Source organism: Primulina huaijiensis, chromosome 12 (genome assembly GCF_012295235.1).
Source record: "Primulina huaijiensis isolate GDHJ02 chromosome 12, ASM1229523v2, whole genome shotgun sequence".
NCBI lineage: Eukaryota > Viridiplantae > Streptophyta > Magnoliopsida > Lamiales > Gesneriaceae > Primulina > Primulina huaijiensis.
Window position 1 is genome coordinate 2,523,987 of NC_133317.1, and position 12,248 is coordinate 2,536,234.

The 12,248-nt window shown below is 33.3% G+C and overlaps 2 protein-coding genes across 6 annotated transcripts; one reads left to right on the plus strand and one right to left on the minus strand.

Moving 5' to 3' along the window:
- Positions 1–544: 544 nt before the first annotated feature.
- LOC140989179 (uncharacterized) lies at positions 545–5,968 on the plus strand. Of its 5 annotated transcripts, none has more exons than XM_073458306.1 (10): positions 545–765; positions 953–1,091; positions 2,052–2,112; positions 2,265–2,397; positions 2,672–2,795; positions 3,010–3,066; positions 3,211–3,307; positions 3,523–3,730; positions 4,728–4,788; positions 5,514–5,968. In XM_073458306.1, exons 1-10 carry the CDS (start codon positions 671–673, stop codon positions 5,577–5,579), a joined length of 1,041 nt encoding a protein of 346 aa, XP_073314407.1. In that variant the 5' UTR covers positions 545–670; the 3' UTR covers positions 5,580–5,968. The 5 variants fall into 5 exon arrangements, with proteins under 5 accessions (XP_073314407.1, XP_073314406.1, XP_073314408.1 ...); XM_073458305.1 differs by having other exon boundaries at positions 546–765; positions 950–1,091; XM_073458307.1 differs by having other exon boundaries at positions 554–765; positions 933–1,091.
- Positions 5,969–6,387: 419 nt separating this feature from the next.
- Positions 6,388–9,809, minus strand: LOC140990521 (uncharacterized). The gene is made up of 4 exons (XM_073460246.1): positions 9,200–9,809; positions 8,429–8,584; positions 7,643–8,338; positions 6,388–7,464 (listed from the first exon to the last, which is right to left on the minus strand). The coding sequence occupies exons 1-4, from the start codon at positions 9,521–9,523 to the stop codon at positions 6,469–6,471; spliced, it is 2,172 nt and encodes a 723-aa protein (XP_073316347.1). The 5' UTR covers positions 9,524–9,809; the 3' UTR covers positions 6,388–6,468.
- Between the last annotated feature and the right edge of the window lie 2,439 nt (positions 9,810–12,248).

Sequence of the window (12,248 nt, forward strand, 5' to 3'; positions counted from 1 at the left end):
TATCATTTAAGAGAGCTGTATTATGTCGCGGATTGAAAAAGATCATATAAATAAGTGAATATATATGATTTATTGTCATCATGTATTTTTATGTATTATGTTTTGATATATTTAGATTGATACATACTTATAAAATGATTTTATTCAAACGACTTAAACATTATCTAATTCTCGTAATTATATTTTTCATTATTAGTCACCTACATGCATCGCACGTGTACATTCCTAGTATCTTTAAATAAAAGACATATATTATTGATAATACGTCTAAAATAAGATTGACAAAAATTTGTGTGAGATGGTCTCACGGATCGTATTTTGTGAGACGGATCTCTTATTTGGATCATCCATGAAAAAGTGTTACTTTTTATGCTAAGAGTATTACTTTTTATTGTAAATATCGATAGGGTTGACCTTCTCACAGATAAAGGTTCGCGAGAACATATCATAAAAAACCTATAAAGAAGATTTCTTAATGATTTGATAATATCTTTTCCGGTCTCTCAAAAAACGATGGAATTATGTATAGAGAGGTCCATGAGAAACCTAATCATATTCAAACCTATCGGATCGGTTCAACCCAAACCCGCCCATGAAGGAAGACAAGGAATAGCCATGGCTGCAAAATGACCGACACATATGATTTATAGTTCTTCTTCCTTCCTCTCTCATGAGAAATCTGATTCGCACTTCAATTCGTCCTATTTACTCTGAACCAATTTTCAATCCGCTGCCTCGATTTATTCCTTTCTCCTTCAAGTTCAGGTGCACCATTTTTGTTTTCCACATTATATGCATCACATGAAAAAATGCATGGAATTCACACAAAATTTTACAGCATATATTTGATATACATCGTCACGAATTTATTATCTCGCTTGTTTCATCAGTGGGTTGTCGTTATTTTGGTGATTTGATACACCGCGTGACAGAATAGAGTGTGATGCAGAAGATACACCAAGAGTGGAAAACTTCAAGGTGAAATCATGGAGCATGTTGTGTTTGACGGCGCTGAAGTAATGGTGGGTGACCCTCAGTTTCTTCAGAGAAAAATATCCGCTGTTCGATTTGTGGGTCCAGCAAAGCTTCAGGTTTTGTTTTTTTGTTTTGGTCCCTTACGTTTTAATTAGTTGTTTCGGTGCGGATTTATATTAATAACAGCAAATTGAGCCAGATTATGAAGCTCGTATGTTACATTGTTTGATTCTTGTTACCGATGAGTTATGCTGGTAATTTTGGTTCTTCTTGTAGACTTGATGGTTCAACCACAACCTACTTTACATGGCTGTAATTAGATGAGCCAGAGTCGAGAGTTCGTGAGGGAGGAAATATATTTATCGTCGTGATTGCATTTTTAGAACAATAAGTTCAAATTTTTTTCCTTAGGAGAGGGTGAGAGAGAGAGATTTTGATTAGTTAATATGATTTGCATATGCTGTCTAAGAGTCTAAGTCGGGATTCCAGTTTCTTCAAGGTTGTGATGTACCAACCACATGAATGACACTTTGAATTCGACATGAAATTTTTTTGTATTGTCCCCTCCACACCCCACCCTCCACCTCTCACAAAAAAAGAATCGATTATGATTAAATCATGTTGACTAGTCTGAGCTACCTAAAGGCTGAACCCTAAATTGATGTCCATGAAGTGTTGTATTAAAAAAATCATTTTTTTCAACTGAAAAATCTAATATTACCCCGCTTGTAAATTGTTTTTTTATGAAAGTTCGTTCATCTGAGAACTAACTTCCACGAATGCCTTATAGGTTTAACAATAAGTAGGGTGAGAATCTGCATCACTGCATCAGCCATTTGTGCATCGTTTGCAAGTGTGCTTTATGCACACTTTTAGACATACTAAAATCTTTGGAAACACATCAATCTAGTCGATCTTGTCATGTGGCCTTGCATGGTCAAAGCAGCCAATTTTATTTGTTTTTAAATGGATTGTGCAATTCATGGTTTATCTACGTGGTTGTCAATTATGTTTTTGATGGTTTTCTTTTTGGTCATGTATGAATTTGTCACTCGTATCATATTTCAATATAATAGGTTATTGCTGATTTTGATGCTACTCTAACAAAATACAGGATCCATGGACAGAGAGGGCAAAGTATGCATCTTCCAGTTTTTCATCCAATTTCCTTCTTTTATAGAATTCTAATCGCATTCAGAAACATTAGTGCAGCTATAAATAAGAAACATTTGTTGAACAGTTCCCTCCTTTCTTTTTGTTTATTGAATTATTGAGCTTAAACTGTGTAGGTAGTCATGGAATTCTGCGGCAGGGAAATCCTGAATATGATCTCAAGAGGCAAAACTTATATGATTATTATCATCCTTTAGAAATTGACCCCACAATTCCACTTGATGAGAAAGCCAAACTCATGGAAGAGTGGTACGAGAGTTTCATTATTTGAAATTCATACAGGATCTCAGCTAGATCACTATCACGACATTGCTGAAATTATAATGTGATATTCTATAAAAGAATATGATAGATCCCTATTTCAATATTGCAGAAATTGTCGTGTTATCTTCTATGGAAGATTATGGTTTCTTAGATTTGACCCTTGGCCCTTTTTTCATGCTTTCAGTATACTAGATTTTGAATTTTTGGTTTAAAAATTGATTGGCTTTTGGTAGCTTAAATGCTTAATTCTATTTATTAGGTGGGAGAAAACCCACGGTCTTCTTATTGAGGGAGGACTCACTTTTGATGCAATAAGGAGCTCTGTGGCTAATTCCAAGATTGCTTTCAGGGATGGTGTTATTGAACTTTTTGAACTTTTGGAGGTATAATTAATGGTTACCTACTGGGTTCTCCTTTTACATGTAATAAAAGGAGAGTTTCAAATTAAATTGGTTGTGTTACCGCGAAAATATGCAACATTTGCCCAATATAATATTTCCAGTTCTGGCTAAATATGTTCTGATGATGGTGGCAGAGCAACCAAAATTCACGCAAATACTATAGTAATTTTCTGAAGTAGATTAGTGTTTCTTGCAGAAGAGCAATGTTCCTGTCCTTATATTTTCTGCTGGCCTTGCGGATATAATTCAAGAGGTTGGTTTTCTGAGTTGTAGTTGTTTTTCATGATTCTGAATTTCTGTTGAGTTATATAATAATCTTTTGTGAAGTTATAATCCCTTTGAAAAGTGGAGGTAGAAAACATTTTTTTGGGGCTTATATTTGGTGGCTTCTTATCAGGTGCTGAGACAGAAACTTCATAGGTCTTTTGATAATGTTAAAATTGTATCTAACCGAATGGTTTTCGATCAGAGTGGCAATCTTGTGTCATTTAAAGGTACTATTCTTGTTTTCACTCAAAGTATCAGTTGAAGTAATTTGTGTTGCCTCGAATACCTGTGATGAATATTCTAATACTATAATAGTGTCGTGTTTGTAGGTTTGCTTAATGACAAATCATTGAAAGTTAATGAATCTGAATGGACCACCCATTTTTTCTTCTTCCTTTCTTAGAAAAAAGTATCGGTGAGGATAATCCATTTTTAATTACAGGGAAAACAATCCATGTACTGAATAAGAATGAGCATGCGATTGATATGGCTGGGCTTGTCCATGGTCAATTAGGTGACCCAAATGGAATTACAAATGATGCATCCTCTGTGAAATTGAGAACAAATGTGCTACTTCTGGGTGATCACATTGGAGATTTGGGAATGTCTGATGGATTGAACTACAATACAAGAATATCTGTTGGATTCCTGTGAGTATCAAGTGTTCCTTGAAAATTTCATGGGTATATTGCATCTTAAATTCAATTTTTCTTAGCAGGGAAATGTGTTATGAGCTTAGCTGGCACCAGTGCTTTCGATTTTTGTTCTTATTAATTTCCTCATTTAATTTATTAATATCTTTTCTTTTGGCAAATTAATATCTTTTTAACAGAAGTGAAATGTCCATATGTGTGAAATTATTGACAAAATCATGCGTAGATAAGTTATGATTCTATATGATCTCATTTTTCATCTTAAACTTCTTCACTTGGACCTTATTATAAAGACTCTAGATATTTTTTTGTAATTAATGATTCTGTATATTATTGAGTGATCAAGACTTGTTATAAAGGTGGAAAGAAGTATGGGATTTCTTCCCTGGACACATGGAATTTGATCTATATCGATCATCTGATAATAGTTTTTAATCCATCTAGGGATTGTTCTTAAGTATGTTATCAGTATCATTGCAACCAAACTCGGTATGATAGGATTTAGCATATAAGGATAAACAGGAATTTGATCCAGACTAGGACTGGGCATGGATCAATTAGTCTTCATTGCTCCTCTATAGAGTTGTAAGAAGTTGGTTTTCTTACAAAAGTATTGCATAGTTGGATTCGAGTCCAATATACATGAGCTGGGAATGAGTGATTATATTTTATTTATCTAGGGATAATGCATGTCTATCTATATGTTGTAAATTGTACTTTGTATAAAATGAATTTTATCAAAATAATGTAGTTGAAATCTTTGCTCTTAAGACTCAAATCACTGCCCTATAAAAGTATATACACCTATAATGGAGTATGAACGTTTAGTTGCCAACAATGCTCTAGTATCAGTTGTTTGATGAGAAATTCCCTGTTATTGTAACTTATTTTTTGTCATTTGTTATATTCAGTAATGAAAAATATACTACTGCAATTTTGAGATGCATTCTTCAAACTATTTTAGACACACGACCTTATCAAGTATTTCTTGCAGGAATGACAACATTGAGAGTTCTCGTGATACCTACCGTGAATCATTTGATGTGGTGTATATGGTGAGTACAAAGCTTCTGATAACTTACCCCTTTATCTCTTCTCTGAAGCAAATATTTGCAGAATGGTTATACGTACCACAATGATGAAAAAAAACTGATGTTTCATCGCATTGAAAAAAGGTGGCCGCTTTTCCCATTGCTGGGAAATATTTATATTTCAGCTTAGCTGATATCGATTATTTTTGCCAGAGACAAGTGCACATGTTGAGCTTCTCTCCTTGATTTCACATGTCAAATGCATAATCAAGTTCATGCATCTTATGCATGTGCTGGTGTAAACCGAAAAAAATCTGCTATTTCACAAAGATATAATAAAAGAAGAATAATCCACCTTATCCTTCTGCAATGGGCATAATCTTAAAGTCACGAAAGAGTCTATCTTGGGATGTTTTTCTACTACACCTGATGCACTGATTGTAATTTGATCTTGTGAGTTCTGTGTTCGATGTCATATGAAATCAATTCACTTGTTGTCTCTATGGAAAACAGTTCCTGGTAAAAAGATTAGAGGGCTTGATGGTATGATTTAGTTATCACTCGAGCACTTGATGCACATGATCTTTTGCTATTTTTGTATGTGGCAAGCGTTTTTAAGTGCATGAGACTCGTGTGATTTTTGAGTAATTGCAATGGAAGATTTTGTACCGTAGCTACATTTGAAATTATGCACTTGGTTATAGATAATTAATTTTTTTTTAAAAATTTCTGAGTGCTTTCTCGTGCAGAATGATGCACCAATGTGGGGAGTTGTGAAGCTTGCCTCTCAGCTTTGTTCACCTGTAAGTGATTGAAAGTTACGGGTCTCTTGCAAAATAACATGGCTCGAGTTGTTCCTTGTTTCCAAGGTGAAATGACTAAAACAGAGCTTGCTTGCCCGGACAACGAGTATTGTGCAAGCTATTTCGGTTGATGGCTTCTCGTCATCAGTACTGATTTTTGGGTTCTGCTCTATTTTTGCTTTACCGGATGTTCATACTGATAAACTCGGCCTCAAATTTAGGATTCAGTAAGTCATAGATTATTATTTCATAAGTTTGATGCAGTCATCATTCTGTCATGATTGAATTGTTGATTTAGATGCCTCATTTAATGGAGTCGGATTTGAAAAGATTTACTGCACTCTCTTTTACTTTCTTGTTCATTTTAATTCATGTCAGAAAGTGTAAGAAATTTTGCAGTTTTATCCATTTTTCTTTTGTGCATGTCAAATTTTCGCTTACTAGTGGTTACTTTGGACGAATTATTAAGCATAGGACTTGAGATGTGTATATCCTTGTATCTCATAAATTTTAAAGTAACAAAAAATTATTTAATACAATTTTTTTATATACGTATGCATGCATCATATGCCAAGTGACAGATGCTAGTGTATATTAAAAATTTAAGTGATTAACAAACTTGAACCATAGTTCGAACTTTTATTTATTTTCAATATAGTTCGAACTTTTATTTTTTGGAGTTCACTGGTTAAATTTAAATTAACCAAATCGAGATGCAATGCAAAGCCTAGGTCCATCTAAACTTAATGCTCAAGTTCAAATGTAACAAATGAGGAACATTCACCTTGATTTGGCTCCTTGAACTAATCACAAAACAAAAGAGAGAAGAAACTATATTTGTCAACTTTATTGCTTCATTAGATTACAATGTAACTTTGCTTCATTAGATTACAATGTAGCTTTAAGATTCATTAGATTCAGTTGGTGCTAATGATAACACTGGTGGAGATTCTGGCAAGCACCTAGTGAAATGGAATTCGATTTGCAGCCGGTGATGAATGCTCGTCGATGAAACCAACCCCTTTTTCAGATCATCTTCCAGCTCCCTGATCGGAATAGCAGCCAAGAAGCTCTTGATGTACTCCTTGCACGAATCTTTACCCATACATAACATCGATGATTCCTCGTCATCGTCGTTTCTTGGAGCATCGTCGTCTTTTTCGGATTTTTCATCTGATTTTCGGGCCTCCTTTTCAATCTGATATATAGTTGTATCTTTATCAAACTTCAAGATAAAGGCTTGGTTGCAGCCCTCGAAAAGCCTCTCGCCCAGAGTGTCGATGACGTAGAAACAATCGTGTTCAATCTTCAGTACAAAGAAATGGTCGTTCCAACTGATGATATAGAGTAAGGGGTCGTTGGAGGAAGTGTCGTTTTTTGAGGCACAAATGCATATCTCGTCCCATATGCTGTCAAACGACATCGCCCCTTGGAGGAAATCAAACCCTTTGTCCTCTAGTCCATCCGGGTGGAAAAACCCGACAAAGGATTTTTCGGGTACAACGGAAAGTGGGCGAACTTCAGCCTCGAGGACTGTCTCGAGATCAAAATGCTTGTCGGGGAACCTTTCTTGATAAGTCTCATTTTCACAGAGATTCCTCCACTCGAGTGAACCTTCACGGATCAGGCTGTCGAGTTGGGATTTAATAGGCATTTCATCGTGGTTGGACTGTAACCAGTCGGCAATCACTGCTACGAGGGCTGTGCATGCACTTTCACCAGCTGCTCGTTCGCTTCTCTGGTCAATTGAAGCAAAGAAAACTTGAGTTTTCAACTTCTTTAATCCATCGCGACTGACGATCTCCTTATCCTCCCACACACCAACAGCAAAATTGTCTTCTCCAAATACACACGTGGATGGCTGATCCGCAACTGAATCTTCTTCAGTTTTTTGCTTCTGTCACATTTATAGACAACATTAAAAACATGAAATTGTCAAGATTTTTTGAAGTTGGTATCCATTGATACGAGCAATAAAGATAATTAAATGAATCGTGGAAGAAAAGTACTATCTGCTCGGACGACATCAAGATAATCACAGGCGTGAATAAAAGGGCAAGGAAATGAAAACAAACCTCAAAAGTGGTTTCATCCGAAGAGCCAAGTTGTCGACGATCAAAATCAATGTCATCTCCTCCTTCCTCTCCGTAATAATTTTTCAACAATGGCTCTCCTTTAACTTTTGGGGATCTGAAGCTTAACTTCCTTTTCCTCCAGGGTAGAAGCCTGTTCTTGAAACCATGTGGCGGTGACTTATCTGGCTTTGATGCATCAGAATCCCCGGAATATACTTGCCCCACGTCTGAGGTACGATGGCTAAAATAGATCCAGTCCTCATCCTCACTACTGCTTGTGTTTGAGTATTTTGAAACACCAGCATGATTTGCATGGGCCAATGTTCCATAGCTGAACGATTTTCGAACAAAAGAGACATCTTTTACTGAGACATCTTTTACTTCCTTAGATTCCCTTTCATCGGAGTCATCGGATGATTCAGTTTCAAGTGGGAAAGTAAACTCGGCATCCTCGCTTTTAATTGAGCTCCTTCCATCACTGACTTCCTCTTCATGACCGGTCCTTTTACCTCTTTGTGCGAACATCCCGTTAAAGGTATTTGCTTTTTTAGAACCCGTCCTAAGATCAGGTAGCTCCTCTTTGTCCTGTGAAATGACCTCTCCATAACAAGGGGATCGAGGTAATGAAAACATCGATCTCGAGGTCGTTTCAGAAGTTTCCTCGAGATTCTTCAATTCTAGAAGGAAAATTGATAGCTGCAATCATGTAAACGAACAGAGTCTTAGCCAAAATTACGGTACAAAAAGAGTCATTTACGAACAAACAGAAGATGGCTAGTTGCTTACCGAAAGAGATGTAATACCGCAAACCGTGTCGCCGCATATCGCCAGAGGGACTTTAAGTTCATTGCCATGTTTTGTAGCTGTATTGGCAAAGTCAGCAAGGTTCAGAGATGCAGTGGCGAAAATAGAGGCCCTGTTCTTTGAATCCTGTTTTGAACCCTGATTCAGGACACAATTCGCCAGCATTTCAATGCAAAGAATTTTATCCAAAAACGACATGTCAAAATAAATTTAATTCTAAATGTACCCATGAGATCAACGTATTTTTCTTTGTTCTACTCGTTAATTCAACACAATTCTTAGTCTGAAAAAATAGTAAAACTCTATATAAAAATAATTTTCCACTACAAGGGAAGAACACAAAGAAATAAAAAAAAGATGTTAGTTCTTCAAATATGTTATATATGACAACCTTTCAATGATCAGCTACCAAATATGTGAAATAAATTGTAAAATAATTTTCCCCGCAGATCATCCTCTCAATCCCAAAACAAGTCATCGATCCTAAAATATGGGTAGAAAAATCAAACGCCCTTTTTCTCGCTAAATGTGAAAACTTGGGAAAATGCATCATTTCTTGATTATAAGAACCAAGGTATTATGTAATTCACCTCAATTTCTATATACAACAAATTACACTGCTTCAGAATGAAATACTGCACGACATTTTTTTTTAGAGAAAGGTCAAACCGCATCACTTAACACCAAAAAAAAAAAAAAAAAAAAAAAAAAAAAAAANGCAAGAAAAAAATGATACTCATTACTCAAACTCACATTGAAAACTGTAAACGAAACCTCCCATGGATGAAAGACACCATCCTTGCAAATGGACAAATTGCAGACACTTTGAAACTCCTCATTCCACTCAACAACCCCATCTTCTTCTCTTATCATCTCCTCTTTTGTGAAATTCCTCCTCACGCTTCTTCTCAATGAAGTCAAAGCATTTCCCTTTGAACCTTTCCACTTTATTTCCACTGAAAATCTCGGAGGATCTTGGGGTTGTGGTGATGATTTGAGGCCTGTGAGTTGATGAACAGTAATATTAGCTAAGAATTTCTTGGAAAAGGGCCTCCAGTTCATCATCTTCACCACCATTTTCTCTCTTCTGGTGATGAACTCTTTTGACTTTCACAATAAATATCACCCAGAAACAACAAATGAAAAAGATCCGCTTTTTGCAGAGTTTTTTTTTTTGTGAAATTGAGGGGTCGATGATCAAGAAAAGGGAATTTTGGGAGATGGGACTGAATCTAAACAGGGTATTTGAACGTTAGTTTGGATACCAAGGAAGGAGAAATATATACAAATCGTGTAAGCATGTTCGTGTGCACAACCACTTTCAAAGGAGAGATGCCGGCCTACGTCATAAGAACCAACGCCTTTGCCAGTTAACTTTTAACATGAAAGTGAGATGCATGTAAAAATAAATAAAAGAAAGATGCATGTCATAAAATTACAGGATATTAGTACTGTATATATTTTTTTCATATTTATTTTTTTTATATTATCAAATTTAAATCTATCGTTCGATAATTTTGCTATTTTCGTAATTTTAATTTTTTTATCGATATGACATTGATATGACGTATTAACTTCAACATGATGCTAATGTGTTCAGACTTCAGTGATATCAAAATTTTAAATTTTCTGTTAAAAACTTAAAAATATCGAAAATTGAAACTTTCAAGATAAATTAAATTCGACAAAATAGAGAATTAATTAAAACGGTAAATAAACAAACAGATAATAAAAAATCACAGTTTTATCAAAAAAATTAAGCAGTAATTCTGATTATGTGTGTAATTTAATATGCTTTACAAAATTTATAATATATCAGCGCCTCGATATTTTCTAAAATGTCTTTTTTTATAGATCGACAATTAAATCCGCTGATTTTGATATTTATAATTATATACATAATATTATGCATAATATATACCTCGAAAAAAAATGCATAATATAAAAATATATTTATTGTTACATGAAACCACTAAGCCGTTTTACTACAATATATTAATTAGAATTATGTTTCAATAATATTATTATTGATAGGAATTTTTAACGATGAAATTATAGCAATTAATATTGAACGAGTTTCGACTAATTTATTCATTGCAAATTTTTAAAATTTTCCATGAATATTTTGGAAAATCATATATGTATAAACTGAGTTACAAATTGTATTTGAAATTACAAAATTATCCTTACAATTTATTTGGAAAAATCTTTTCAAAAATGTATTTTAAGATAATTTTATAATTTTAAATATAATTTTTAACATAATGTTTATCTTAATTCGTACATATATTTCATCTATGTGGATTTAGAGTTTGAATTATATGACTTTTGGGAGGTGCAAAACAATGAAAACGTATTTAATAATGGAAGTTTCCTTTGACTTGGAAAAGGAATTGGGTGGGAATCTGGGAATGNAGATCAAAATGTAATTATAAGAAATATTGATGGATTAAACTGCAATTTGAATATATAAATTAAAAAATAAATAAAAAACAAAAGGAATAAAAAAAAATGATCATTAAGAATTGAACCTGTAACTTAATGTCTAAAAAATAAAAACTCTATCCGTTGAGCTATATGTAAATTGCATTAAAATTTTAACAGTTTATTAATATATATAATTATTAAAACAGATCAGGACACCAAAAATTAGTTACTCGAAGTGTCTCAAACTTAGTATAGATAGTAAAATTTCCATAAATTAATATTCGATAAATTAATAACATCTCGAAAATAATATTTTTTATTGGACCGAGTTTGGACTAGTGTACTAAAATAATAATTTTGATAAATTAATAAGATACTAATTTTGTTAAAGACTCTTATATAAATTTATAGACATATCATTATCATAAATTAATGATTATCTAAAATTTTATATATATATATATATATATATATATATAATAAATATATAAATAAAGGACATAGTAAAATATGATTTTATTTTGTTTATTTACAAAAACTCATATGAGATCGTCTCATATATCAATTTTGTGATAATGATCTCTTGTCCGACCTGATTCATGAAAACTATTATTTTTTATCTCAAAAGTATTAGTTTTCATTATAGATATGGATCGGGTTAACTTGTCTCATTAATATAAATCTATGAGATCGTCTCACAAAAGAATCACTCTTGTTTATTTTTTTCTTGAAATTTAAATTTAGTTGGATTTCATCTCCAACTTTTCACATTGCATTCAAAATAAATTTAATCTACATACTTTTGGGTTTGGCTTAAATATATGCGAACTTATCTGTGTGGGTATTCACGGGTGTACACACTCGTGTGTGTGTATCACATACACCACCGCGTATGATATATAATAGCGTATTGTGACACACGTGATTTATGTGATCAGTAAAAAAATAGAAATATTTTTTTAATTTTAATCTAAAATTAAATATTTCAATTTTTGAAGTTGAAGTGATAATTCAATTTTTGAAATTGAAATAATAAAAGATAAGAGTAATGATATAATCTAGGTTTCGATGTATCTGTCGATGCCATCATCTGCTTGGAAATCACGACGAAATAGCATTTAAAAATGTTTACGCATAACTTATTGTTTTTGGATTATTCATTGGGGGTTTCCTTACTTTTGTCTTGATTGATTTTCTCGTACAGCTCCTCGTATGTATTCATTCTATCATCATTTTTTTAAAAAAAAAAAATGGGACAATTGTTTTTATTTTGTTAAATAATTAAATAATTGTGTACAACGTAAATTTTTTCGAGACATTTCAAATAATAAATTTTTAACACCCACCTATATATATATATATATATATTGATCAT